Below are 27,302 nucleotides of genomic sequence, written 5' to 3'. Positions count from 1 at the left end.
TCTTCCTCCACCTATCCTTATTCTTGGTGATTTTAATATTCACCATACATCTTGGGGTTGTTATTACTGTGATTCTATTTCTTTTCCTTTTCTTGATCTCTGTGATGAACTAGATTTGTGTTTACTGAATGACGGGTCCCCTACTCGCAGAGTTCCTCCATCTCAGAATCCAAAGACTGCTGTGGACCTTTCCTTAACTTCTCCTTCCTTGGCTTCTAGCCTCTCCTGGTCTGTCCTTTCTTCCACTCACGGTAGTGATCACTTTACTATCATTCTGTCAATTCCTGATTCCCTTCATTCTATTCCTACTGCTTCCCTTCCACCTCTCTTAAAATTTAATATCCACAGAGCTGATTGGTCTCAATTCAGATCTCATTTAGATCAAGAGATAATGAATATTCCTTTGATTAACCCTGTCAATGTCCTTTCTTCTTACCTAATTTTCAGAAACGCTCTTCTTTCTTCTGCTGCTAATTCTATTCCTCTCAAAAACACTGTTAGATGTAAAATCCCTTCTCCTCCGTGGTGGGATTCGGAGTGCACTCAAGCTTGCCAGAGCAGATCAGAGGCAGAGAATGCTTATTCGGTTGCGATGACCTCGGAAAATTTCATCTCTTACCAGAGAATTGCTGCCAAGACTGTAAGGCTTTTATCAGAAAAGAAAAGATTTGGTTGGTTGCGTTTTTGCGAGGAGCTTTCTCCTATTACTCCCCCTTCTAAAGTCTGGAAGAATATGAGACGATATCGCTGCTCTGTTCCTGCTCTTGTCATCTCATCTAACGATCCTTCTGACTGGATTGAACATTTTTCTTGTAGGTTAGCTCCTCCTTCTGTACCTTGCTTGGAAGAAACCTTTCCCTCCGCTTTTTCCTCTAATTCTACTGATGATTTTGAGTCTCCTTTTTCTTGGGAGGAACTTTCAGCTGTCTTGGAGGGTTTAAGTGATTCATCCCCAGGAATTGACGGGATTCCATACTCTTTTATTTCCAAAAGCAGTAACTCTGTAAAACGGGTATTCCTTTCCATTCTTAATAATATCTTTTTATCTGGAACTCCACCTGACGAATGGAGGACTCAGATTATCATCCCTATTTTAAAACCTGGAAAGCCCAGCTCTGATCCTTCTAGCTATCGGCCAATCGCTTTGTCCTGTACAATGGCTAAGATATTGGAACATTTAATCAAGAATCGTTTGGAATGGATTGTGGAAAACAGAAACATATTAGCTAAATCTCAGTTTGGATTCCGAAAAGGTTTTAGTACTATGGATAGTTTAAGCATATTTCTAACAGACGTTCGTATTTCCTTCTCTAAAAATGAGTCTTTAGTAGGTGTTTTTCTGGACATATCATCTGCGTACGACAATGTTCTTCTTCCAGTGCTCAGGCAGAAAATGCTCCAGCTGAGTATTCCTGTGAAGATTGTAAACATAATTTTTAATCTCCTGTCTCCTAGATTCGTATATATTCGTGCTCCAAATTATTCTTCCTCTCCCAGACAGCTGTGGAAGGGCCTCCCCCAAGGGTCAGTCCTCAGCCCGTTACTTTACAGTATTTATACGTACGATTTAGAGCTTTCGGTTAATTCCTTTTGTCAAGTTCTACAATATGCTGATGATCTCGCACTCTATGTTTCTTCTAGGAATATTGATGAGGCCTCTTCTCGCCTGAATTCAGGTATAGGCTATCTCCAAGACTGGCTCTCAGACCACGGTCTGTCCCTATCTATTCCTAAAAGCAAAGTGGTTGTTTTCTCTCGGTCTAGATCTTGTCCTAACGTTTCAATATCTTACGATCAACATAATTTTTCGGTTGTAGACAATGTGAAATTTCTTGGTGTTGTATTAGATTCTAGATTAACTGGTGTCCATCATATTAATCATATTGTTAAAAAATGTGAAAAAAATATTAACATTCTGCGTTCCTTATCTGGTGTCTGGTGGGGCTGTCACCCCTATACTCAAAAACTTATGTATAACGCCTTAGTACGTAGTCACTTAGACTATGGCACTTTCCTTCTTGAACCTTGTAACAAATCTGCTATGAGTTCCCTTGACAAACTTCAATCTAAATGTCTGAGATTAATCTGTGGAGCTATGAAATCGTCACCTATTAATGCTCTTCAGGTAGAATGCGGCGATGCTCCCTTATTCCTTAGAAGACAATACTTATCTGACCGGTTCCTTTCTAAAGTCATTCAATCCCCTTATCATCCTCTTATCTCTAAACTTCATATCCTTTCTGATTTTATCTCTTCTAATAAATATTGGTACCACAAGGATTATCCCTGCCTTTTCAATAGTTTTGTCAGCTATCTCCGCCTTCCTTGTCCTGTATTTCAGTATCAAAAATTCCCTCTTTTCGACATCTCTTTTAAGGCTCTTATCTTTCAGCCTCAAGTTCTTTTAGATCTCGGCATAGAAAAAAAATGTAATTCTGCAAATTCCCAGTTAAATAGATACATTGCCAAGCATTGGCCCGATTGGCTCATCATTTACACTGATGCTTCTAAGTTGTCAGACCAGGGTTGTGTTGGCTCCGCTGTCTGGATTCCCAAATACAATATGATTCTCAATTTTAAATGCCCCCCTCAAGCTTCAGTCTTCTCTGGTGAGTCCATAGCTATTCTGGAAGCACTATCATTCATTGAGTCCCATAAACTAAATAAATCTGTTATTCTTACTGATTCTAAGAGTTGTTTACAGGCTATCGTTGCTAACCAATTTAAATCTAAATCTAAATTTCCTTACATACTAAAAATTAAAAATTTACTTTTCAGCTGCCATTCTAAAAACATTGAAGTTGTCCTTGCTTGGTTGCCTGGCCACAGTGGCATTTTAGGTAATGAAACTGCAGATCTTTGTGCCAAAGATGCCACAACAACTGGCTGTATGGATCATTACAGAATTTATTCTAATGATTTACTCCCAATAGCTAAACAACGATTGCTTTCTTCTTGGAATTCTTGTTGGCAAAAGACTAGTTTTTGTAAAGGTAAACACTACGCTGATATTCAAGGCTTTATTCCTCCCCGACCTTGGTTCTGCAACTTCAAAGATTTACATAAACGCGTTACAAGTACGATCTGTAGATTAAGGCTAGGCCATACGTGTACCCCCGTCCACCTGGCTAAACTTCATATCAGGGATAGTTCTATTTGCGAATGTGGTCTTGACGAAGGCTCTCCAAATCACATGTTTTTCAGTTGTCCTCGTCTATCTTCCTCCCTCTATGATCTCCTTCCTCCTGATATTCCTCGCCCCATTGATCTCAAATCTCTTCTTTCCCTTGTCAACTCTCCTTTCGTTTATATTCTTAGTTCATTCATTAACCAAAATAACATTAAGCTGTAGTTTGTCTGTCTTTTATCGAACTAACCCCTGTATATATATTGTGTGCGTCTTATTTGTTTTAGGCAAATCAACAGAGATCCTGTCATCAAACATTCTTAGCTACTCACATAATTCTTAGTGAATATCTGTGACCTTGCTCGTTCACGAAGCCCGTTATAGAAAGCAGAGTATTATATACACTTGACATTGGCGAAATCTAAAAGGAAACGCCATAAACCTAAGAGATAGATAGATAGATTTACTTATTTGTTTATATTACCTATGTGAACTCTTAACCTATCTTTTTTATACCTTCATAGCGATAGGTATATAGGAGGATAGAAAAAATGTTATTGGGCTAACTTTACGCGAATGCACATTATTTTATTTATTTATTTTTTAATTTTTTTAATTAAACTGTATACCAATTAATTGATCCTTCAGTATTTATAATTGTTTTTTTTTCACGATTAAAACCGCGTAGAAAGTTTAGGCATTATAGTTGACGCATGCGCCATAGATTATACACTTATGGCATGCGCAGTACACATATTTTGTATACATTTATTCAACTAATACAATTAATTAAACAAAAAATGAGTGATTTCGAAAGAGAACAAACGTATTTTATATAAGAACAATCGAAAATGAATATTTACGAGTAATTAAGGACGAAAAAATATTAAAAATTGCAATCGAGGGGCTAACTTTTAGATATATTTTTAATATTTTTTTTAAAATAAATAAATGGGGAACAAACAATTATTAACAATGAACAATCAAGAACAAATGATGAACAAACGAATTAATAGAAAATAAGTAGAAAACAGGAAAAAAAAATTTTTTTGAGGGGCTAACTTCATTCACCCCAACTCCCATACAAAGGAAAAGAACATTCAACTAGCGTCATCTTTAGGAACCGGCGAGGTCATTTTTGAAACGTTTTGGCCTTAATGAACTAATAAACCCACTAGATGGCAGATACGAGTTCTGACTCAAAAAAAATATTAGCGTACTTTAAAGCAGTGCTTCCACTTTTAAGGAATTCTCCCTTTTTTAGGGAAAAATAGCTGATATTTTGGATGATAAAGACAATTTAAAAAATACCAGGATTTAGGATATTTCGGGGTAAAAAGCAAAGCCTATACTAGTAACTCTTGTGAATTTTAAAATAAACGATAATTAAAGTAAAACAATGAACATTTTATTTTATGGAGAGAATGACATTAAGTCGAGTTGACAAGTAAAAGAATAAAACAGAGTTGTGTATAAAAACTATAAAGAAGGTTTGATTCAACAGTAACCCTCTAGTAAAGTAAATCATAGATTAAGCCACTGCTTTTTTCTTAGGGATTCCCCAGAATCCCAATAAGTATAATCCGCCAAATTTTTATTTACCTATTTTCGTTGATGTCACCAGAACTTACCTGTATTGTAATATACAGGTACTTCATGTACCATGAAAGATTATCATGGTAATTTCATTTACGAAAACCTTGTAATTGTCATTTCACTTTTGCTAGCAGTTCCTTCTTCAAAGACTGAGGTGGAAAGATTATTCAGTGTTCTCAAATGTAAAAACTGACAAAAGAAATAGGCTTTCTAATGAAACCCTGAACGGCTTGCTTCATAGAAAGTTCCCAACTTTGCCAGCAAACAATTGCTCAATTTTAGAACCGAACAGTGTTAGGTTGCGTGCAGCAAAAGAATATAAAAGCAATGCGTCGACTTCCTTGAAAATTCTAATCCTATAGATCTATGATCTTCTGGGGGCGTTTATATTATATATACCTACATTAAATAATATGCTGTGGTTTATTTTCTGTATTTTATTTATGCTTTCTATATCAAGGATTTATGAAAGTTGTTTAAGAAATTTTAGGGATAAATTCAAAAGAAACTAGGGTAAAATGTGGTAAAAAAAACGTAAGTGGAAACACTGCTTTGAAGTTTTCAAAATTCCAGGGCCGTAAAACAATCTCAAAAAAAAAATAAGTTTTCAAAATGTCGTAACGCTTTAATTTTTTAAATCGTTTTTTTTTTATCTTGGTGTGAGTTATTTTACGTTGTAGTATTAATTTAGAGCAACTTTTAGCTTTATGAGAATATTAGACGATTAGACATTGAGAAACTCTGTTTTGAATTCTCTTTAGACATAACTTGGCTCCAATACTTTTTTCTTCGTTAGCGTTTCGTAAGCCTGTGTAACTATTTTCATTTCTTACAGAAAGTTTATTATTAAAAATCAGCATGCCTCGAAGATCGAAAATGAAATGCTATTTCGGATGCCTTGATAACGGTGAGTTTACACTATTTTCCCGGTATATTATTTGCTAACAGAATTATTATTCATAATATAATTAAATGAATTAGCACCAACTAATGGTCCTTCCTATTTCTGCTGCCTAGCTATCATATATGTTAAGTTTTGATCAAAACAGTCGGTATTAAGTCTCGTACTATCACACACACACCTCAGATAATAAAATTGTCTCGAGTGGGTGGAAGTATTTATGTTTTGCAACTCAGCGTATTATATGCTTATTGTCAAGTGGGCCCGAACTAGTTTTTTGGAATGATCAATCAGTCATGCTTTCCTGTTTAAATAAAATACAGCACAATTGATCTCACATCCAAAGTTAGATGATGGCATTCACGTTTTGTTTCCTGGTGTTTGATAACCAAGTTACACCAAGTGGCCTGTGACCACGTTCATCCTTCTACCCAATATAAAATAATGATTTAATTTTTGTAGACAAAGGTTTGATAATGACAAAATTTTATGGAAAAATTATAAGGAGCACTAAAATGTCTGAAACATGAAAAGATTGATGCACTATATTTGAACCAGAACGTGTTATGTAATATATTAATTTGTAAGTATGATTACATTAACACTAAATTTTTCATGGTCGTATTTTTTCAATATTTGTTACATACTTAAGATACTTTGTTTCTCCGTTTCAGAAGAGAAACTGATTCAGCAAGGAACGTGAACTCTCAAGGATCTTAATTTTTTTTAAATATGTTTATAATTTATAAATTAATAATTGAAATAGTTCATAAGAACTAAATTAATGCCAATTTTGTTTTAAAATAGGTTGCTTAGTTCTTATAGTTATAGTATTACGTTTGAATAGTTGTAATTAGTAAGTTAGTAATATATGAAAATACTGATATAAATTTTTGTAAATAACCTTTTGTAAATTCTACGAGAAGATGATTTTAATTAATGATCAAAAGTCAACGGTCTTCAAAAGCATTATTTGCAATTATTTAGATTAACTGTGGAATATATTTGCTAAGTTGTGTTTTCTGTATGAGCAGATATAAATGAAAATGCCCAAACATGATTACGTTTCTTACATTTTCATTATGTGAAATCAATATGCTTGTGACTGAGTATATTAATAATTTATTAAAACTTAAGTGATAGACAGCAACCCCTATGGCACTGCTGAAGTTTATAAGCACTGGTGACCACTTATCATGAGCTGGGTTGCGTGCTCGTCTGCTGTTGAGTGCAATAAAAATTTTCGAAACCTTTTCTATTATTTAGATGTAATATTAATGTACATTTAATTTGGATTAAAAGATAAATTTACATTTTATGTTTGCATGTGTATGTTTATAATTCATTTGCATGTAATGAACATCAGTTTCTTTTGTAACAAAATGCAAACTAATGGTTTGTAATGAATGTAATTAACTTTAAGATGATTTTCTTTCAATCTGCTGTTTGTTTCATCTAGTATTACCAAAGCTAAAGCATCAGAAACGTCAGAATAGAAATAATTTAGATAGGGAATAAAAGTATAACTATTGTAATCATGTCTAAGATTACTATAAGCGTCATTAAGTACAAACTATCAATATTTAAGAGTACTTTAAATCATCATTACTTTTTTTAAACATTTTTTGTTTTTTTTTGTTTTTCAAATCATGTAACAAAACGTTTGTGCAGAACAAAATGTCACATGTTATGAACATGATTGTGGGTTAATCGTTTCTTAAATTTCTAAATGTTTATAAGAATGCTAAGAATAATTTAGTATTCACTTTAGTGTGTGTATTATCTCTACAATGCTAGTTTAAATGACAATTATTGTATGACGAAGCATAGGTAGTGTTTATAGATGTAATATTTTCATACAAGGTCATGATCTGTCACGATCAACTTTAAGCAAGAACTGCTATCGTTAAGAAACAAATTTATTAAATTTAATTCAAATTGTCTACTATGTTTGTAATGGAAAGCTGACATGTTTATATTTCGCACAAATGACTTAATTGACATTGAATGATTTGATTATCTAGACTTAATTAACTTTTAGATAACTTTCGATTTAATGTTAATAAGTACGCTAGTAGGATTAATCTAGAGTAGTTATTGTTATTCGAAATTTTATACAATTGTACGTTCATACAATCTTTTAACAGAAAATTGTTTGTAATATAGGGAAATTAAATAGCTTACAGAGAATTACAGCTTTTTATTTTAAAAAACTGTTTTCTCTCTGTATGAAAAGATCTTATCGATTAGAATGCTGAACACAATCAAACATTCCTTAATATCTCATAAGTACTACCGGGAATTTCAGCGATTCTAAACGATAAGATTTTTTCATAAAGAGAGTTATTAAAAATATTAAAATTACTAAAAAAGCCACCTGGTGGGGGGTAGGGAGACTAATAATCGACCGTAGCGACGCCTGCTGGACCGGGCTTTAACTAAAGCAAAAATAAAAATGAGAGTTGCGCATCTATCTCTAATATATTAAGTGTATAATCTATGCAGATAATATCACACTACACTTCAATATCACTGGAAAGCGCGGGAAGCATAAAATTTGGCGGTCGTGTTTTTTATTTAAAATTTTTTAAAATTATCGTATAGTTGGATTAGGATAAGTTTGTACATATTTTTATATATACTTAATTTTTCTTTATTTAGTGTATTTAATTTCGTCGCCGGGTAAGTCTTTTTGACCTTGTTTCGGAAAATGGACCCCCCGGGAGATCCCGGGGGGACTCTTGCTTCTAATAGTTTTAATATTTTACAAGTAAATGACGAATGTGACTTATCGTCAGTGCCCGCAGTGGCGCATAATGTTGTTGTCGAGCATGACGATTCTACTGTAGATACCGATTACTCCGGACATCAAACATCTGTAAATCGCAAACGTGCATCTCGCAGAATTTGTAGACACTGCAATAGGAAAAGGAGCAAGTGTGACTCGAAAGGCAACACCGACTGCCAGTGCCAATGTGAGGAAAGTAGTCCTAATAAAGGCTTAAAGATTAATAGCTCTGTTCATGATCCAGTGTCTACTAATATATTTCCTAATCATCCGACTCAAATGGAAAGTAATGATGCCACTCCTAGATTTATAGGAAGACATAAATATTGTGACTCGGATGCTGCCCCTTACGTCATTCATATTCAAAAACAAATACAGGCATCTAATGACAATACCATTTTGCACCCAATTTCATTTGGCAAATTTTTGAAAAATTATTCTATTAAAAATATTGTTAATGGCAGTCTTAAGAGAATTGGTAGAAACAGGCTATCACTAACATTTGAAAATTTTAATGCGGCTAACAATTTCATGGATTTAGATATTTTAGAGAAGAATAAATATAGAGCATTCATTCCTACCTTTCAAGTAACTCGCATGGGTATCGTTAGAAATATTCCTACAGAATGGTCTGAAGAAGAAATAATTAATAACATTAGTGTTCCGTTAGGTTGCGGAAAAATCCTAAAAATTAGGAGATTAAGAAGAAAAATCACAGTAAATGATAACAAAACTTTTATTGACACAGAATCCGTGGTAATAACATTTGATGGACAGGTTTTACCTAAAAGAGTATATATGTGTTTCACATCATTACCAGTCGATTTGTACATTTATCCTACAGTTCAATGTTTTAATTGCTGTAGATTCGGTCATGTTAGAGCTCAGTGTAGATCGAAACCGCGTTGTTTTAAATGTGGTCAAGATCATACAGGAGATTCTTGTAATGTAGAGGAGGAACATGTTTCCTGTTGTCTTTGTAAAGGCTTACACTTTGCTATAAATAAGAAATGTCCAGAATTTGAAAGACAAAGGGCCATAAAGCAGACAATGGCGAACAGTTGTGTGTCATACTTGGAAGCATGTAAACTTCATCCTCCAGTGTATAAATCGTATGCTGATGTTCTTTCTTCAATTCCATCGGATCGTAAGAATCATTCAACGTTTCATGAATCTATTGCCCCCAGCCCAGTAATTGCCAGTAAAAGTCCATCGTCATATAAAAAAACAGTTTTTATGAAACCTCGATCTCCCTTTAAAGGTGATAAAGGTTTTGATCAAAGGGCCCATAGAAATCTTACAAGAGATTACGATGCTCCATCTCCTTCTAATGGCTGTGCTTTAAAATTTAATGAAAATCCCGAATCTCCTGTGGCTGAAATAATTATTGCTCTTATTAATTTACTTGCTCCTAATAACGCTACACCGTCCAACGCAGCTGATATCATAAAACAAATTTTAAACAAAATATACAATGGCTCCACAAATAAAAAAGATGATTCAGTGGAACTGTCGAAGTATTCTAAGTAAAAAGTCTGATCTCATTCACTTAATAAATAAACACTCTCCAATCATAGTTTCTTTACAGGAAACATGGTTGAAAAGTATATATCCTTTCAAAATCAAAGGATATACCTGTATCCGTGAAGATCGTATTGACGGGTACAGTGGTGTTGCTCTTCTTGTAAATAGTGTTCTTAGCTTTAAACTTGTAGATATACCTGATCATAGTTTTGGTTTATCCATTATTGCGGTCATTGTAAATAATATATGTATAGTTAGTGTATATATTCCCCACCCTTCTGTAGAAATTTACAAAGAGTTTATAAATATTATTTTAAATCTTCCTAGACCAATCATAATAATGGGTGATTTTAATGCTCACCATCAAACATGGGGAAGCTCAATATCTAACGAATTTGGAGATATAATTCTTGATTTTGTTAATGAACAGAATTTGTGTATTTTAAATTCCGGAAGTCCAACTCGTAGAACTGGCCCTGATCAAATTGTTAGTGCTCCTGATATATCTATTTCCTCCCCATCTCTGGTGCCGTCTTTGTCCTGGGAAACATTAAAACTAAGTTATGGAAGTGACCACTATCCTATTATTATTTCATTTTCAAACAATAACATAGTAATTAAGGATCATTCTAAACATAAGTCTACAATAAAGTACAATCTATCTCAAGTAACAGATGAGGATTGGAAAACGTTTCAATCGCGTTTGGATATTAAACTTGCCAACTGTGAAAATATTAATAACTTAGATTCCGATGCACAAGCAAAAATTTTAGCTTCTGCTTTTATAGAAACAGCTGATGAAGTTTTCCCTTCTAAAAGCCCTTCTGGTATTTTTATTCCTTCTCCTCCTTGGTGGGACCGGGAGTGCACTCAGGCGGTAAAGGAGAGAAAAGCAGCCGAATTATTATATTTAGAAGAAACTATTACAGAAAATTTTGATATTCTAACAGAAAGTATCAATAGTACTCGGAATCTTTTATTAAAAAAGAAACGAGAAGGTTTTAAAAAATTTTGTGCTTCGATTTGTCCTAATATCTCACCTTCTGAAGTATGGAACCAAATAAGAAGATTTAGATCTGCATATAAAGAAAATACAGTCAAAGACTTACCTTATGATCTGGCTGACAAGTTTCTTGATAAATTAGCTCCCCCTTATGTTCCAGAAGAATGTTTAGTTCTTATTCCGTCTGTCCTTCCTTTCTCATGTTCAGATCCAGTTTCAGATTTTGATTTACCTTTTTCATTTAATGAACTGAAGGGGGTAATCTCGAATCTTAAGGACTCTGCTCCAGGTGATGATAAGATTCCTTATTCTTTCTTTGCCCATTTGAGTGATTCTAGTCTCACATATTACCTCAACCTTATAAATTCTATGTTCATTACATGTGTTATCCCAGAGTCATGGAAAAAACAAATTATTTTACCCATTCTCAAACCGGGTAAATCTTCATCAGATGTATTGTCATACAGACCCATAGCTCTCTCATCTGTAATGTTGAAAATTTTAGAACATTTAATTAAAATTAGATTAGAATGGTTTGTGGAAAGTAACAGTTTACTCAGTGACAGTCAAAACGGATTTAGAAGGGGTAAAAGCACAATGGACAATCTTGCTACCTTTATAGTGGATATTTTGGTAGCTTTCTCACACACTGAATCTATTGTAGCTGGATTTCTGGATATTTCCGCTGCATATGATAATGTACATATTCCTACACTCCTTTACAAATTACAGAAAATAAGGGTTCCTGTTAGACTAGTTAACTTGATTATTACTATAATGTCAAATCGAACTATCATTTTAAACTCTACCTCCTCAGATTCACAACAATCTAGAACTTTATGGAGAGGTCTCCCTCAAGGATCTGTGTTAAGTCCAATTTTATACAATATATACACTTGTGATTTGGAAGAGACCCTTGGAAATCAAGTAAGAATTCTTCAATATGCTGATGACCTCCTTATGTACACTTGCAATAAAGACATACATAAGGCTTGCTTATCCCTTAGGAATTCATTTCTAACTCTTAAATCTTGGTTAGATAATAATGGACTTTCCCTTTCTGCCTCCAAAAGTTCTATTGTTGTATTCTCTAGAAAACGTTCTCTTCCTCCAATTAATATATTCTATGAGAATGAATTAATTTCTGTAAACAGTCATGTTAAATTTTTAGGTTTAATTTTAGATTCAAAATTAAATGGAATTCAACATTGTAATTACATTACAAACAAGTGTTTGAGTAATATGAATATCTTGCGTTCTCTTGCCGGTGTATGGTGGGGTGCCCACCCATTCAATTTAAAACTTTTATATAATGCCATAGTAAGATCAGTTTTAGATTATGGTACTTTTTTACTTCAACCAGGGGATGTGAATGCTTTCAAAAAACTAGACTCTATACAGTCTAAAGCACTCCGAATTATCACTGGAGCCATGAAATCTAGTCCTGTTACAGCATTACAGGTAGAATGTGTTGATCCTCCTCTTCATTTGAGACGTCAATATTTATCTGATAAATTCGTTTTCAAATCCCTACAAATCCAAAATAATCACATTATTACCAAACTTAAAACTCTAAATGAGCTCATAGAATCCTCTTCATTTTGGAAACATAAACAGTTACCATGTTTAATAATTAGCTATAGAAAATATTTGTCTATTCAAACTCCAACTCATCACTCTCATATTTTCCCTCTATTTTGTGTAAACTATAAGGCATTGATTTTAAAGCCGGATATTCATCTTGACATGGGTGTTTCTAAGTACCAACCGCAACCAAATACTAACTTTAATTTCGTAATAGACCAAGATTGGAATGACTATAACCATATATATACAGATGCTTCTAAACACCCTCAAGGTTGTGTTGGTGTAGGAGTCTATCATTCTCAATCAAAAATAGTTGAAAAGATAAAATTACCATCTGAAACATCAGTGTTCACTGGTGAATGTTTTGGAATATACAAGGCCATAGAATACATTTTGATATTTAAACTAAAGAAAACATTAATACTAACCGATTCAAAGAGTGCTTTACAGGCTCTTGCAAAATTTCCTTTTAAATCTCAACCTATTTACCCTATTCTCTTAGACTGCAGAAAATTGTTAATGAGATGTATGGATCAAAATCTTACAGTATCATTTGTATGGATACCTAGCCATTGCGGAATTAAAGGAAATGAAATAGTTGATAGAATTGCAAACGAGGCTATCAATTGTGGTGATATTTATAGTTTCAAAAATTATAGTCATGATTTAGTTAGCCTCCCTAAAACATATTTGAATAATGCTTGGAGTGCACAGTGGTATAATGGCGATAAAGCGAAATATTACCGAAGGGTATGATAGGGTGGACTAGCGGCTATAGCAATTAATTAAAACGTAAATTAAATACTTGAAAACATTGTGTTGACTTGTATAAGAGAAAATATAATTCAGAATGACACCGCACATCAAAAGTAAAAAGGAACATAATACAAATTTAAATATAGTGCAGCATAGACAATTATACGTGGACAGCATCACGACCTTCCAACACCTTCTCCTGATGTTCACTCATGTTGCCGAGACACGTTTCTATACATGCATTAATCTTGCACAGTGTCTTTCAAATTTTACTTTTGACAATGGTTTTGTCATTACGTCAGCTAACTGAATTTCTGTGGGACAGTAGCTAATATTTATTAATCCATGCACGAAGTGTTCATGTATAAAATGGTACCGCACGTCTATGTGCTTAGACCTTTTGTTGAAGGATCCAGACTTCACAAGTTGAATCGAACTTTGGTTATCAACATGTAGATTTATTTTTATGTCCATACCGGTTATTTCCTGTAATAGAGATTTGAGATACAATGCCTCTTTGCAACAGTCGGCTGCGGCTATGTACTCGGCTTCGGTCGACGATAGCGCTACTATAGGCTGCCTCTTGGATGCCCATGATATTGGTCCATCGGCTATCATTAGCACGGAACCAGAAGTGCTTCTTCGCGTCAATGGGTCTCCAGCATAATCCGAGTCGCTGTAAGCATCGATGCTCTCTATCGGTTTGTTTCGTTTGAATAAAATGCCTTTATGTTTGGTTCCCACTAAATATTTGAATATTTTCTTCAATTTTGTAACGTCTTCTCTAGTGGGGTTTTCGACCTTCCTGCTAACTAGATTGACCGCTTGTGCGATATCTGGTCTGGTTCTGGTAGACAGGTACAGTAAACTTCCCACTGCTTCCCTATAGGGATATTCCTTCTCCTGGGCAGTTTCCTGTATCGACTTTGAATCGCTACTTGCGGGCGTGTCACAAGGTTTGGCATTTTTCATGTTGTATTTTTCCAGTACGTCATTTATGTAGGATCTCTGAGTAAGAATGATTCCTTCTTTTGAGTTTTTTATTTCCATACCCAGATAAGTACTTGGATTTTCATTCTTTTTCATTTGAAATTTGGTTTCAAGTTTCTTCAAAATAGCTTCGATCTTTTTCTTATCTTTTCCTATGACAAGTCCATCATCAACGAATAGTCCGATTATTATTGATTTATCTTCGTTTATGAAAACGCATCGATCTGTTTTGATTGTCTTGAATCCCAAATCAAACATCGCTTGGGTAAAAGTTTTGTTCCATGTAAATGGAGCTTGTTTTAATCCGTACAAAGATTTTTTTAATCGGCAAACTACTTCAGTAGTATTGCAGTTAGTCTCATAGCCAACAGGCAATTTCATATAAACTTCATCTGATAACTCTCCGTATAAGAAAGCTGTCTTGATGTCAAATGTCATGAAGTAGTAAGATTTAGATGCGGCAATTGCTAATAAAGTTTTTAATGCAGATTGACTTACTACTGGGCTATAAATGTCTTCGAAATCCAGGTTTCCTTTCTGCTCGCATCCACGTACGACTAATCTAGCCTTGTACGTACCGTCATCTTTAATCCGAAATACCCATTTGTTCGACAGTATTTTGTGTCCTTTGGCTTCTGACTTGTCTACTAATACCCAGGTGTTATTTTTCTGTAATGATTCCATTTCAGATTGTATCGCCTTCTCCCAATTTCGTCTGTCGGTGCCAGTCACAGCTTCTTTGTATGTTAGTAAAGAGCAGTCATAGTCGTCATTATTTTCTGACGTAAACATGGTCACGCAGCGACTTAACTCATAATCTTTGGTCCATGCTGGTGGTCTCACGTCCCTTTGTGGTCTTCCACTTGAGGGAGATGGTTCATCAACATGATCTTGACTAGAGCTGGAATAAAGGGGGTTAGGTTCCTGAAAAGGTAAGTTCTCATTAATGTTGTTTCTTTTTTCTGGAATTTCAATTTGTTCTGTTTCAGGTTCTGGAGTAAGACCTTCGCGTTTCTCAGCAGGAGTACCGCTATAATGCATCTTTTCGACTACTTTTACATCTCTGCTGATAACAACATCATTCCTTTCGGGTATATATATTCTAAAACCTTTTGTATATTCCGCATATCCCAAGAATACTCCTTCTGTCGCTTTGGCTGTGAATTTTCCTCTTCGGTTTTTGTTCATCACAAACGCTCTATTTCCGAATACGTGTAGGTGATTTCCTGATGGTGTTCGTTGTACCCATTTCTCATATGGGGAATTGCCTTTGAGAGCTCTTGCTGGGCTTCTATTTATTAAATAGTTTGCAGTGTTTACTGCTTCTGCCCAAAGTTTTGCAGGAATATTGGCATCTATCATCAGACATCTAGCTTTATCCATCAGCGACCGATTTTTTCTTTCACTCATGCCGTTTTGCTGGGGGGTATAAGGTGCAGATAGTCTTCGGCTTATACCGTTATCTTTGAGGAATTTATCAAACGCTTTAGACCTGTATTCGCCTCCATTATCAGTTTGTAGATTTTGAATTTTCTTCTTATGAAACAGTTCAACAAAGTTTTTATATTCCTTGAATTTATCGATTACTTCGCTCTTTTCTTTTAAGAAATATACACAGCAGTATCTTGTATAATCGTCAATAAATGTTACGAAATACTTTGATCCGGCCATTGATTCGTTCTCAAATGGGCCACACACGTCACTGTGAATTATCTGGAGCACTTCGGTAGAGATTATTTGTCCATGGCTTTGGAATGGTAGAGTGGAAAATTTTCCTTTGATACAAGTCTCACAGGTACCCAAAGTTTTATCTTTAAAGTCGAGTCCTCGCATCATTTTATTTTTAACCATTTCTTTTAGGTCTCTTTCATTGATGTGACCTAATTTCTTGTGCCATTTCATAATTTCGCTTTCATCACTAGGTGCGAAGTTTGCTGTCTCTTCCGGTTTATCAAATTCAAGATAGTATAATCCATTTCTTCTGTTAGCTTTTAATACAGTTTTCCCGCCTTTTATGACACTGGCTTGTTCTTTTTCAAATAGAACCTTATAGCCATGATCCGTAATTTTGCTTGCAGAAATTAGATTATTCGATAAATCAGGTACATATAATGTGTCAGAAAGACTAATTTTATAGCGTCGATCCTTTGTATAAAGTTCGGCTTTTCCTTTCCCTTTAACTTCGGTCGTTGGTAGCAGAGCTATAACACTATAAAGCTATAACCACGCTCTGCTACCACTGATAGGGTGGACTAGCGGCTATAGCAATTAATTAAAACGTAAATTAAATACTTGAAAACATTGTGTTGACTTGTATAAGAGAAAATATAATTCAGAATGACACCGCACATCAAAAGTAAAAAGGAACATAATACAAATTTAAATATAGTGCAGCATAGACAATTATACGTGGACAGCATCACGACCTTCCAACAGGGTACAACCAACCATTCCTTCCAAACCATGGTTCTACAAATATAATTTTAAACGCCATGAGACTTCCAGTTTGATACGGATGAGATTAGGCCACACATGTAGTCCGGCACATCTAGCGACGATCGGAGTGCTGGATAGCAATAAGTGTGAATGCGGTGCGGACATTGGCGATTTAAATCACATTATTCTTTCATGTCCCCTTTTTGATCATTCACTTCTATATAGTTCTTTATCATCACTTAGTATTCCTTTCCCTATATCTGTACCTTATTTATTACATACAGTAGACCCAGTTATTTATAAAATTATTATCTTATTCCTCAACAGTTTTAAACTAAAATTATAATTATATATATTATTTATTCTTCCTAATTATATTAATCCTAATCCAATTTTCCTGCCTAAACCTTATATAACTTATATTTTCTGATTTGCTTTTTGCTTCCTAACCTTTATTTTGAAAGTGGCAAATAACACTTGGTGTTGGGTCCAAAAAGAAGAAAAAAAAAAAAAAAAAAATATATCACTGAAGTAGGAAAATTACTATCAATCACTCATTTTTATATTAAAATTATCTGCACGAAGTTAAAACACCTCCAAAGCTAAAACGCAATATCTACGCAGGTGAAAATACGAGATTTCATTGTTATTTATTTGAAAAATTTAATTGCGTATCCATAATCTTTTTACCATTTTAGCTAACATAGTTATTAATTGCACAATATGACAATGTTTTCATGCATAACCTGTAAGGTGTTGTTTAACACATCCGAATTACAACGTGAACATTATAAATTAGATTGGCATAGATATAATTTAAAAAGAAAAGTAGCGTCTATTGAACCTGTCACCCTTGAGGAGTTTGAAGAGAGAGCTAAAGAACATAGAGAAAGTCAAAATGAAAAGCAAGATGATTCACAATACTGCCAATGCTGCTCAAAGTTATTCAGCACCAAGAACTCTTATAACAATCATTTGAATAGTAAGAAACACAAAGTGAGTGTTGAAAGATACACAGAAAGTCAAAAGGATCAAGAGAACAGCGGTCAATCTGATACAGACAGTTTTGTTAAAGTTGAATGTACTACTGGCTTAACCAACGAACGGAGTAAATTTGTCGTTGTGAACACTACTGATTCTGGAGAAGATATAGAAACTGACTCTGAAATAGAGGAGGTAAATTTTAATTATGTACCAAAGGGTTTTGATTGAAGACCAAAGCTTAACTATTTATTTTTATCAACAGCTAGATTCCGACGAATGGGATGAGTGTCGCATCCAAGAAAGTGATTCACTTATCAAACCCCGGGATTGTTTGTTCTGTGTACATCACAGTAAGAATATGGTAAAAAACTTAAAGCACATGTCAGAAGTACATTCGTTCTTCATTCCTGATGTAGAATTTTGTATAAATATTAGAGGTCTGCTGTTGTACTTAGGAGAAAAGGTAAAGCACAAAATAGTGATAAGTGTATTTTTTAACAAACTGTTAGCAAATCTAAAAGCATTTTTTACTTTGAAATAGATATCACAGGGATATATGTGCCTATGGTGTAATGACACTGGAAGGACATTCTACTCAATGGAAGCAGCACGGGCCCACATGATTGATAAGGGACATTGCAAGATGTTACACGAAGGTCTTGCTTTAGCGGAGTATGCAGACTACTATGATTACAGGTAGAATACTTGCTAAGAAGCAAATTAATCATCAACTTTAGTTCAAGGCATAATAAAAGGGTAAAAGGGGATATACTGTTTACTCATTCAAATATCTTGGAAACTATCTCTCTGATAGAATTGGAATTTGGCATAGAAACTCCTTTTGTGAATTAGAGATTTATTTAAAATGAACTTATGAAATCTTATTGATTGTATGGGTTTTTCATCTACCATCACATACATAATAGCAAAACATACAAATAGGAAAAATGGTAATTGTTTGCTAAAGAACTGGTAGTTTATGGATGAGAGAGTGACACATACAACTTTTATCCTAAAAAAATGCAACAGATTTCAAAATATCTCTTAAATGAATTTTTTATGTTCATGTATTATATAAAAACAGATTTTAGCTTCTTTATTATCGTACACAGTATTTCAGAGTAAATGAGGTCCCATACAGTGTATGGACAGGACATAGTGCACAAAACTCCTACAATATGATTAATAATTTCTCAAAACAATTACATATTTCACCATAATATGTATCATTGTCTTCTAGTTCTTCTTATCCTGATCATGAAGATGAAAGGGAAGATATGAATGTTGATGAAGAAATAGATGGTCCTACAACACTGGAAGGAGATGATTTCCAATTGGTGTTGCCATCTGGAGTTACTGTTGGTCATAGATCTTTGATGAGGTATTTTATAGAACAAATTAGCAAAATTAATTGATATTTTGATAAAGACATTATTTCAAGGCATTTTGATGTTAAAGGATGCTGCAATATTTACTATGTGATTGTTTTAGGCTTCAATCATCTCTGATTGCAAAGACTGAGCTAGTCTGTAGAACTACTCTAGTAAAATGAAATAAAATTGAGATTTCCAAATGTCTCTTTGAGGTGGACCTTAATAGTTCTCAATTACACATATGTTATGCATTAGAATTTTGTCACCAACCAAATTTTGAAATGTGATATAAAACATTTTTTTACAGTATGTTCTATTTGTTGCAATACATAACTTATTATTACAGATACTACAAACAGAATTTGACACAGAGCAGTCAAGCACTAGTAAAAAAATCTGATAGGAAACTGCACAGGCTTTTAGGTGTTTATAAAGCCCTGGGATGGGCGCCAAAGGAACAGAAAATGGCTGCCAAGTAAGTAGTTTCTTAAAATTTTCATAATTTCAAAATTAATTAGTAAACATTATAGTATTGTATAAAATATAATCACAATTTGAAATGAAATATCTTGCTGTCTTTGGCATCATTTATACGAAACCATTGTAATATATTTGTTTCAACACAGGAAAGCTCGGGATATACACTTCATGAAGCGTGTACAAGCAAAATGGGAGATGAAGATGTCCATGAAAACCAACAAGTTCCAGAAACATTACCGACCACAAGTGAATTTCTAGATCTTTCGTCTCGATTTCAGGCTATCGCTTATACATTGCTGTTCTGTTATTAAGCAAACAATATATCCCAATCAATATGGAAATGTCAGGTAATTGTTGAAAACAATCCATGATTTGGAAATGACCAACAAACTCTTGTGATTTGCAATGTGTGTACAATCCAGTAACAGATATCCAAACACAATGGCTGCTTATCACAATGAATAGAGGTAGCCTTTTAATTTTTCTGCAAAATCAATGGCATTATGCATGCAAAACAAAGCCTATGTTTTAAATAATAATTTATAAATTTTGGCTGTGATTTTTCCGAAGTTCAATTGGGTGCTTTAAATATTATGGTTTGTAAAACAATATTTAAAATTCACTCTAATAATGGATCAGAATGTGTATTGCAAAGACTTAAATAAAATACAAACAAAAAGAAAATGTCTTTTATTCCCTTTTATTATTCTTTTTATATTTCATTTGTTTGGTTTTCACATTCGTGTTTTGACCTCCTTCGCTTAGACTCCACGGTATTTTGACAGGATTTTTATCAATCTTTAAGCTTATCTTGTATAAAGGAAATGATTTTAATTTCCCTTTGAAGAAATGAGAAATCGCTTTGGAGAGTCCTTCGTTCACAACATACTGAGATTCAATGTCAGGTATTTCATCAATGTACTTTCCAACGATTTTTTTTATTTCTTCCTCTTTTAAACTCGACATCGGTTTTAATGCACTTACAACTGATAAATATAATACGAACACCTGCGAAAATGAATATTTATTAGTACTTTGTTAAATATAAAAATATATAAATAATATATAATATATTAAATATAAATATATTTCGGTAAACATTTTCTGTTTCCAAACTTACTGAAAAAATTACCATCTTGAATTAAACTACTATGCATTTGAAGTAAGATAAAGAAATCAAATACATAGGAACATAAAGTTAGATTAAAAATTACTCGTTATGAATGTTACGCTTATTATGTTTTACTGATTGAAATATGAGTTTCTAACGTAGACTTTTTAACTTAAAGAAGAGGGGTAGATGAGTAGATAGCTCACCTCCCGTTAAACGGTTACAGAAATTAATAATCACATTTATAAAGTCCGCAATTTGCGTTTTCATGTATTTTTTACTACCAATTCAAAAGAGTGGTCGAGCTAGATGAGATCTGGTGCTGCTCAACGTGATTGCTAGCACCGATATTGATAATTGCAAGAAGATACAAGTCGTCGCCGCCGAAATCAGTACGCGATATATCCTCGTCATTATATTAGGGGTTAAAGTATGAAATTGCGGATTTGTACTGAAAAATTGAAATTCGTTTTTTATTTACATAACGTATTTATTTAATCAAAATATCTACCATTATTATTTAGACATTGCTGCCATCTAATAGGCAGGTCATTTATGCCTTTGCGATAGAAATCTGGTGTGCAAACAAACTGTGTGGAATCATTTTGTGCTGCCTCCTGGGAAGAAAACTTTTTATCACGTAGAAAATTGTCCAAATCACGAAAAAATGGTAGTTCGTTGGATCAAGGTTTGGCGCTACGGATACGCTAATACGGAGGGTGACGAATAGTTTCTAATTGCAGTTCCTGTAGAGTTAAAACGGTTCCTCGTGCTGTAGGAGGTCTTGCCTTATCATGGAGAAATAATGGTGAAGATCGATTCCTGAGTTAGGACTGTTTCAGTGCAAGTTTTGCTATCATTTTTCGAAGTTTTGCACAGTAGACATCTGCCGTTATTGTTTGACCAGATCGGAAAGCTATAGTGAATAACACCATGCTGAGATTAGGACACTGTTGTGGAGTTTGACCTGGGGTCAGCCATTGCATTTTTCGCCTACGGTTATTGTAAAGAATCCACTTCTCATCACATGTCACAATACGATTAAATATTCCTTCATTTATGTATCTATTCAACAAGCCAACACAAGTTTCAACACGCGTTTCTTTCTGCAGATCAGTCAAATCATGAGGCACCCATTTTTCATATTTATTTTACGCAATTGAGTCAATATTGTTGGTTAAACCATGCCGCATCGGCTTCCACCATCTCTTTCAATTAATTGTTATTCACATGTGTGGGCGGTCAACCACGTTCTTCAAATCAAAATTTCCATCACGAAAGCGTTTGAAGCAAAATCGCAACGGTGCGTTCATTATCATTTCTCCGCAACATTTGCAAACGCAATATTGATATTATGAGTTGTTTCTGCAGCGTTAGTTCCGACTTCCGCGTCGAAAATCGTATTAAAAAATCACTCGAATTTCCGAAGAATCCATCTTTTTTGTCTAAGCCGAATAAAAAAGAACAACTGAAAGTCGGTAATATGTTGCACATTTTTTAAAAGATCCTCTTAGGTACCATTTGAAAAAAGTTTCACTCATAAATCTCAAACCATGAAGATTCTATGTCAGTTCGAAGTACCTACCTATTACAATAAAACGGCAATTTCATACTTTAACCCCTGTTATTATTGTGGGTGATTTGTCACATATAGTGTACCTAAAGTCTATAGCGACGTCATGCGTAATGAAAGCCTTTTTTTGGTAAATAAGGACTATCCAGTTCCGTATTATCATTTTTCCTGTACACCTTTAACTTTGCTACAATAAACAAATCGAAATAAAAAATGAATAACAAGAATTAAAAATTAAAATAAATTTTTATCATTGTGATTCTGAATTAATACGACTCCTAATTTCAAGTTGAAGGATTCGAACGCCTATTATAAATTCATGACTTGTATGATGTTTTTATAAACAGTCGATTTTGATTTAATATTATTAAAATAACTAAAAAAAAACACGCTGTATGTATCTACTACACATTATTATTATGTAAGTGTGGTAAACTATCTTGTACGTACTATTATAGTTTTTTTTTATATTTTCATTGACTTTGAAGAAGTCTTATCACAATAGTGCGCGAAATACCGTTGATGTTCTAGTTAACACCAGGATTCCCGGTTTCGAATGTGCGTTCTGATTTGATGGCATAGACGTCAGTAATTATTTCACAATACGTACCATCCGGCTATGGAATGAGCTCCCCTCCACGGTGTTTCCCGAGCGCTATGACATGTCCTTATTCAAACGCGGCTTGTGGAGAGTATTAAACTGTAGGCAGCGGCTTGGCTCTGCCCCTGGCATTGCTGACGTCCATGAGCGACGGTAACCACTCACCACCAGGTGGGCCGTATGCTCGTCTGCCTATAGGGCAATAAAAAAAAAAGTTGTGTCTTAAGTGTCTTTACAAAAAACAGATTGTCAATAAAACTAACTTAATACGATTTATTTCTTACCTAAGCTTATTTTAAGCAAAGTCTTAGTTATTACTAATTGTTTGTATGGGCAAATCTGTTATGCCTTTAGGAGGAGAGCCTTTCCTAGAAAACCCTAAAGCTGCTTTCAACACGCATAAACCAGCTTCTATCGTCCTTTTCCTGTCATTCTCGTTGCCGATTGCCGGGTTAATCTCTACCAAGTCAATGGCTCTCAGACGTCCAGTTGCGTGAATTATCTCCATCAGCTTAATTGCTTCTCGTAAAGTTAGGCCACCTCTTACTGTAATTAACAAAGAAAAACATAGTAAAAGTAAGTACCACAAGAGTTTTGGACATAAAGAAATAAGGCGTTACATGTCGGCAAAATCACTACATAGTATAAAACAAAGTCGCTTTCTCTGTCCCTATATCTGTCTGTTCCTGTGTGCTTAAATCTTTAAAACTACGTAACGGATTTTGATGCGGGTTTTTTTAATAGATAGAGTGATTGAAGAGGAAGGTTTATATGTATAATAACATCTATTAAATAGTGGAGAAATCAATAATAAATAACAGTTTTCGAAGCGAAGCGACGGCGGGTCGCTAGTGTAATATAAAAAGATATGAAAATATCTTACACCTAATCTATTTTTAAAAGCTTAGTAAGTATCCTGGTTTTTTTTAGTATCTACGCTTGTACATATTTTTATTCAAATGCTCATTTACCAGATTAAAAGGCATAGTATTAATAGGATTAATGGGATTTTTCGTGCATTTTCATAATTAAATTTTTAAAATAAAAATACTTAAAAACCTGGTGTTCCCGTGCTTGGAGCTTCCAAAGCATCTAGTGAATCAATGTCAAAGCTCACATGGATAGGTTTCCTGTTTTCTGGGTCTAACACTTTAAGTAAATGCGTTATGGATTTTTCTACTCCGTGTCTGAAAGTTTAATTTTGAATTTTCACTCATATAATCAATTTTCTCATAATTTACAATATAAAATTGTACTTACAAATCAACATCTTCCATTGTGAAAGTTGGAACATTATATTTTTCTATGGCCAGTCTTTCATATTTGTCCACCGATCGTAGACCAATATAGCCCAAATTTTTTATTGAAAATCTTGAAGAAAAGTGTTTTTTTTTTTAATTTAGGAACAATCTATTTAATTGTACTATAGCAAAAAAATTACCGTGTTTTATTATTTTAGTTATAGTCAAAGCTGACATTAAAAAAAATTGTAAAGTTTTTATACCTAGGAACTTGCCAGTCCATAGTAGGCAAATAAGGCCAATAGTCAGAGAGCTCTCTGACCAACAGAGCCACTGGCATACCGTGAACAGAACCAGATTCCGAAGTCTTGTTCGTATTGATGTCCGCATGAGCATCAACCCAAATTAGAATCATGTCTTCATTCACGTTATAGTGTCCATCAACGGTACCTTAAACATTAAAATTTTAATAGCGAGATAATATTAATACAAGATCGTGTATTATTGCATTTAGAAAACTATAAATTAACTGACCTACACCAATAGAATGATCTCCGCCTACAGTTACTGCAATTCTTCCATCTTTGAGAACATGTGACACACGTTCTGATAAATTCTTATTGCAAGCCGACACTAGTGGTAAATGGTTCATGTTATTGACATTTACATTATTTTCGCATGAACTTGTTTCAATGTCCCCGAAGTCTTTTACATCTAAACCATCTACAAGTAATAATAGTTCATGAATTCAATAATTTTTGAAGTAATCTTCAGTCATCTTATCGAAAATAAACGAATAAAAAATACTCGGCCTACCGATTTCTTTTAGTTCATCTATGAGACCCGCTGCTCTTACGGCTGCCGGTGCGATGCTAACTCCGTATTTCTTTTGTCCCTTTTCAAACGGCACACCGATAACGCCAACTCGATTCAAAGGCTTCAAAATTGTATTTTGACTCATCTTACGAACAAAAATTTTAACAAAATTCATGGTTAATTTTATGCTTCAATACAATTACATGTAAATATCACCGACTGATCTCTTGGAAACATATTAGAGACTAAAATTTCTGGTGGCATTATCTCTCTGCTCAGGTCAAAGGTTTAGACGACATCATTTTTGATAACACAAACATCAGAAATATCGATTATTTTTGTTTGATAACGATGAGAAATTAAGTGGGTAGTTAAATTAAATAAAAACAAACCTTGATTTTATTTTAAACAATGTTAAAGATGTTATAAAGTTGACGTAAACAAACTGTTTTGTAAATCCGTACTTAAAAAGTATTTTGTTTATAGTTAACTCGAAGGTATTTATTTCAGAAGACCAATCTAAGCTTTCGTAACTACACATCACAACACTAATTCTGCCATAAGAATGATACTTCTCGAGACCTGGCCAAATATAAGGAAGTCCAACAATTTTTTAATTAATGTTCGCTAATTTCAATCTAATTTGCACTTCACATGTTTAATGACCAAATGTGAAAATGAAAAAATTTTCATTTAACTTTATCGTTTATTTGTAACGTAAATTTTAGAAGTACTTATTGAAGTGTTATATTTAATAGGATTATTCCATCGAAATGCTTTGAAAATGTTATTTGATTTGGTGAGAAGGTATTTCTCGTTTATATTGTAACTAATAATGGAAGCAATAGAAGCCAGTGTGATAAAACTGAAAGTATCTTTCCAATAGCTCTGTTACTTTGAAGACGATATGTGGCATTTGCGTATCTTATAGTTCTTTCGATCCACGGCACGTATGGTCCAATGACTGTAAAGATATTATACTTTGTATTCCTACTTTTAAGAGATAGCTTTCGACAAGGTGAAGCTGTTATTGCTATAATTTCCATTCCGAATAATACTGGAGCTCCATCGCCGAATTCTCGTCCATAATGTTTTCTAGACGTTTTTTCGATTCCACAAATGCAGTAATACCATCTAGGATTCTCACAGGGCGATTGTTGATAGTTTTGTTTTTGAAGAATAATAACATTTGAATTAATATACCCAAATCCTAAAGTAACGAGATCTTTCTCCTTCAATTCGGATGCAAAGCTATTGCCAATTTCAACTGGAGGTATAAAAACATCTAGAACTGTTCGAAGAGTGAAAACTAGTCCAATATTACTGTGCATTTTTGTGATATTTAGTTCTGTGGCTTTCGATTCGAAGATGTAGTCGTTGTGTAATGCGATACGGGTAACTTTAAAAATGTTCTTCTCATTCATTGATTGACTTAAAACAGCCAGTCCAACAGCGACGAAAGCAGGTGCGGTTTGTACACAATTTCCGGATGTTAGAACAGTTTGGCTATTTATAATAGATCCAGTACAAGAGTACTCTTTTGTATCCGTTAATAAAGCAACGACGTACGGATGTTTTTCAGCTATATTCTCAACGGTTTTTAAGAGTTTTGAGATTGCATTTACGTTAGTTATTATAAAAAACATATTCAACATATAAAAACGTTGATCAATAACCATAGGAATTAACAGGGAGAATTGTACAGTGTGGACCGTTAGTAAGGGTAGATGATTTAACTGCGTCGTATTAAAATATTATTTGTAATAAATATTGCACAAAGTTTTACTTAACATTTGCACTAAATGAACCAATTAGAAATATACTCAGAAATATGTCATGATTTTGAATGTCATTTCTGTTATTCATCTCAGTTTGTCTCATGACAAATATATTCAAATAGAAAAGAGGTTAGAAAAAGGTTTTTAAATATTGATAAAGCGTCTATCTGAAGCAAGCAGAAGTGTGCTTGTTTTTCCAGGTCACCACGTAGCGGAGGCGGTGTGCTTTATCTAGTCGATCTCGAATTGGAATCATCTTACCCTCCATTTTGTTTTACCAAGGAAACGTAATATGTGTATCTGAATCTAATTTTGATTTTAGGAGAGAAGAATTTATTCAAACGTATCATTCAGCGCAAGTTTAATTTTTACAATTTTTCTTTACAAACTAGTCATCATTCAACTGTAGATCTTAACGATATGTAAATTATTTCAAAATGTTATTTAGGTAAAACAAGTTTTCGGAAAATTTACATAGTGAAAAAACTTCAACAATGAATGTAAATTTGCACTATACCCTAAAAAATTAATGTTAAAAATTAAGCCGTTATTTATTAGTTATCATTCCATTCCATACACTAGAATTACGGCTATTAACTTTGCAAGCCGTGACGCATAATGTCTTTACAACAAAAGA

The 27,302-nt window shown here is 33.8% G+C and overlaps 2 protein-coding genes across 4 annotated transcripts; one reads left to right on the top strand and one right to left on the bottom strand.

The window, feature by feature from the left end:
* The first annotated feature begins 11,792 nt into the window (after positions 1-11,792).
* Positions 11,793-20,229, top strand: LOC100862770 (uncharacterized). Of its 3 annotated transcripts, none has more exons than XM_062672291.1 (7): positions 11,793-11,866; positions 17,407-17,884; positions 17,955-18,155; positions 18,234-18,388; positions 18,933-19,073; positions 19,412-19,540; positions 19,692-20,229. In XM_062672291.1, the coding sequence occupies exons 2-7, from the start codon at positions 17,432-17,434 to the stop codon at positions 19,801-19,803; spliced, it is 1,191 nt and encodes a 396-aa protein (XP_062528275.1). In that variant the 5' UTR covers positions 11,793-11,866; positions 17,407-17,431; the 3' UTR covers positions 19,804-20,229.
* Positions 20,230-20,298: 69 nt separating this feature from the next.
* On the bottom strand, positions 20,299-25,117 carry arg (arginase; the record flags this gene model as incomplete). Its single annotated transcript, NM_001046640.1, is given in 7 exon segments — positions 20,299-20,553; positions 23,115-23,376; positions 23,890-24,017; positions 24,091-24,201; positions 24,335-24,521; positions 24,606-24,794; positions 24,888-25,117. Coding segments are annotated over 6 exon segments (1,029 nt in total). The 3' UTR covers positions 20,299-20,553; positions 23,115-23,137.
* Positions 25,118-27,302: the final 2,185 nt, after the last annotated feature.

This window comes from Bombyx mori, chromosome 15, assembly GCF_030269925.1.
Source record: "Bombyx mori chromosome 15, ASM3026992v2".
NCBI lineage: Eukaryota > Metazoa > Arthropoda > Insecta > Lepidoptera > Bombycidae > Bombyx > Bombyx mori.
This window is presented reverse-complemented; position numbering and strand designations above follow the sequence as displayed.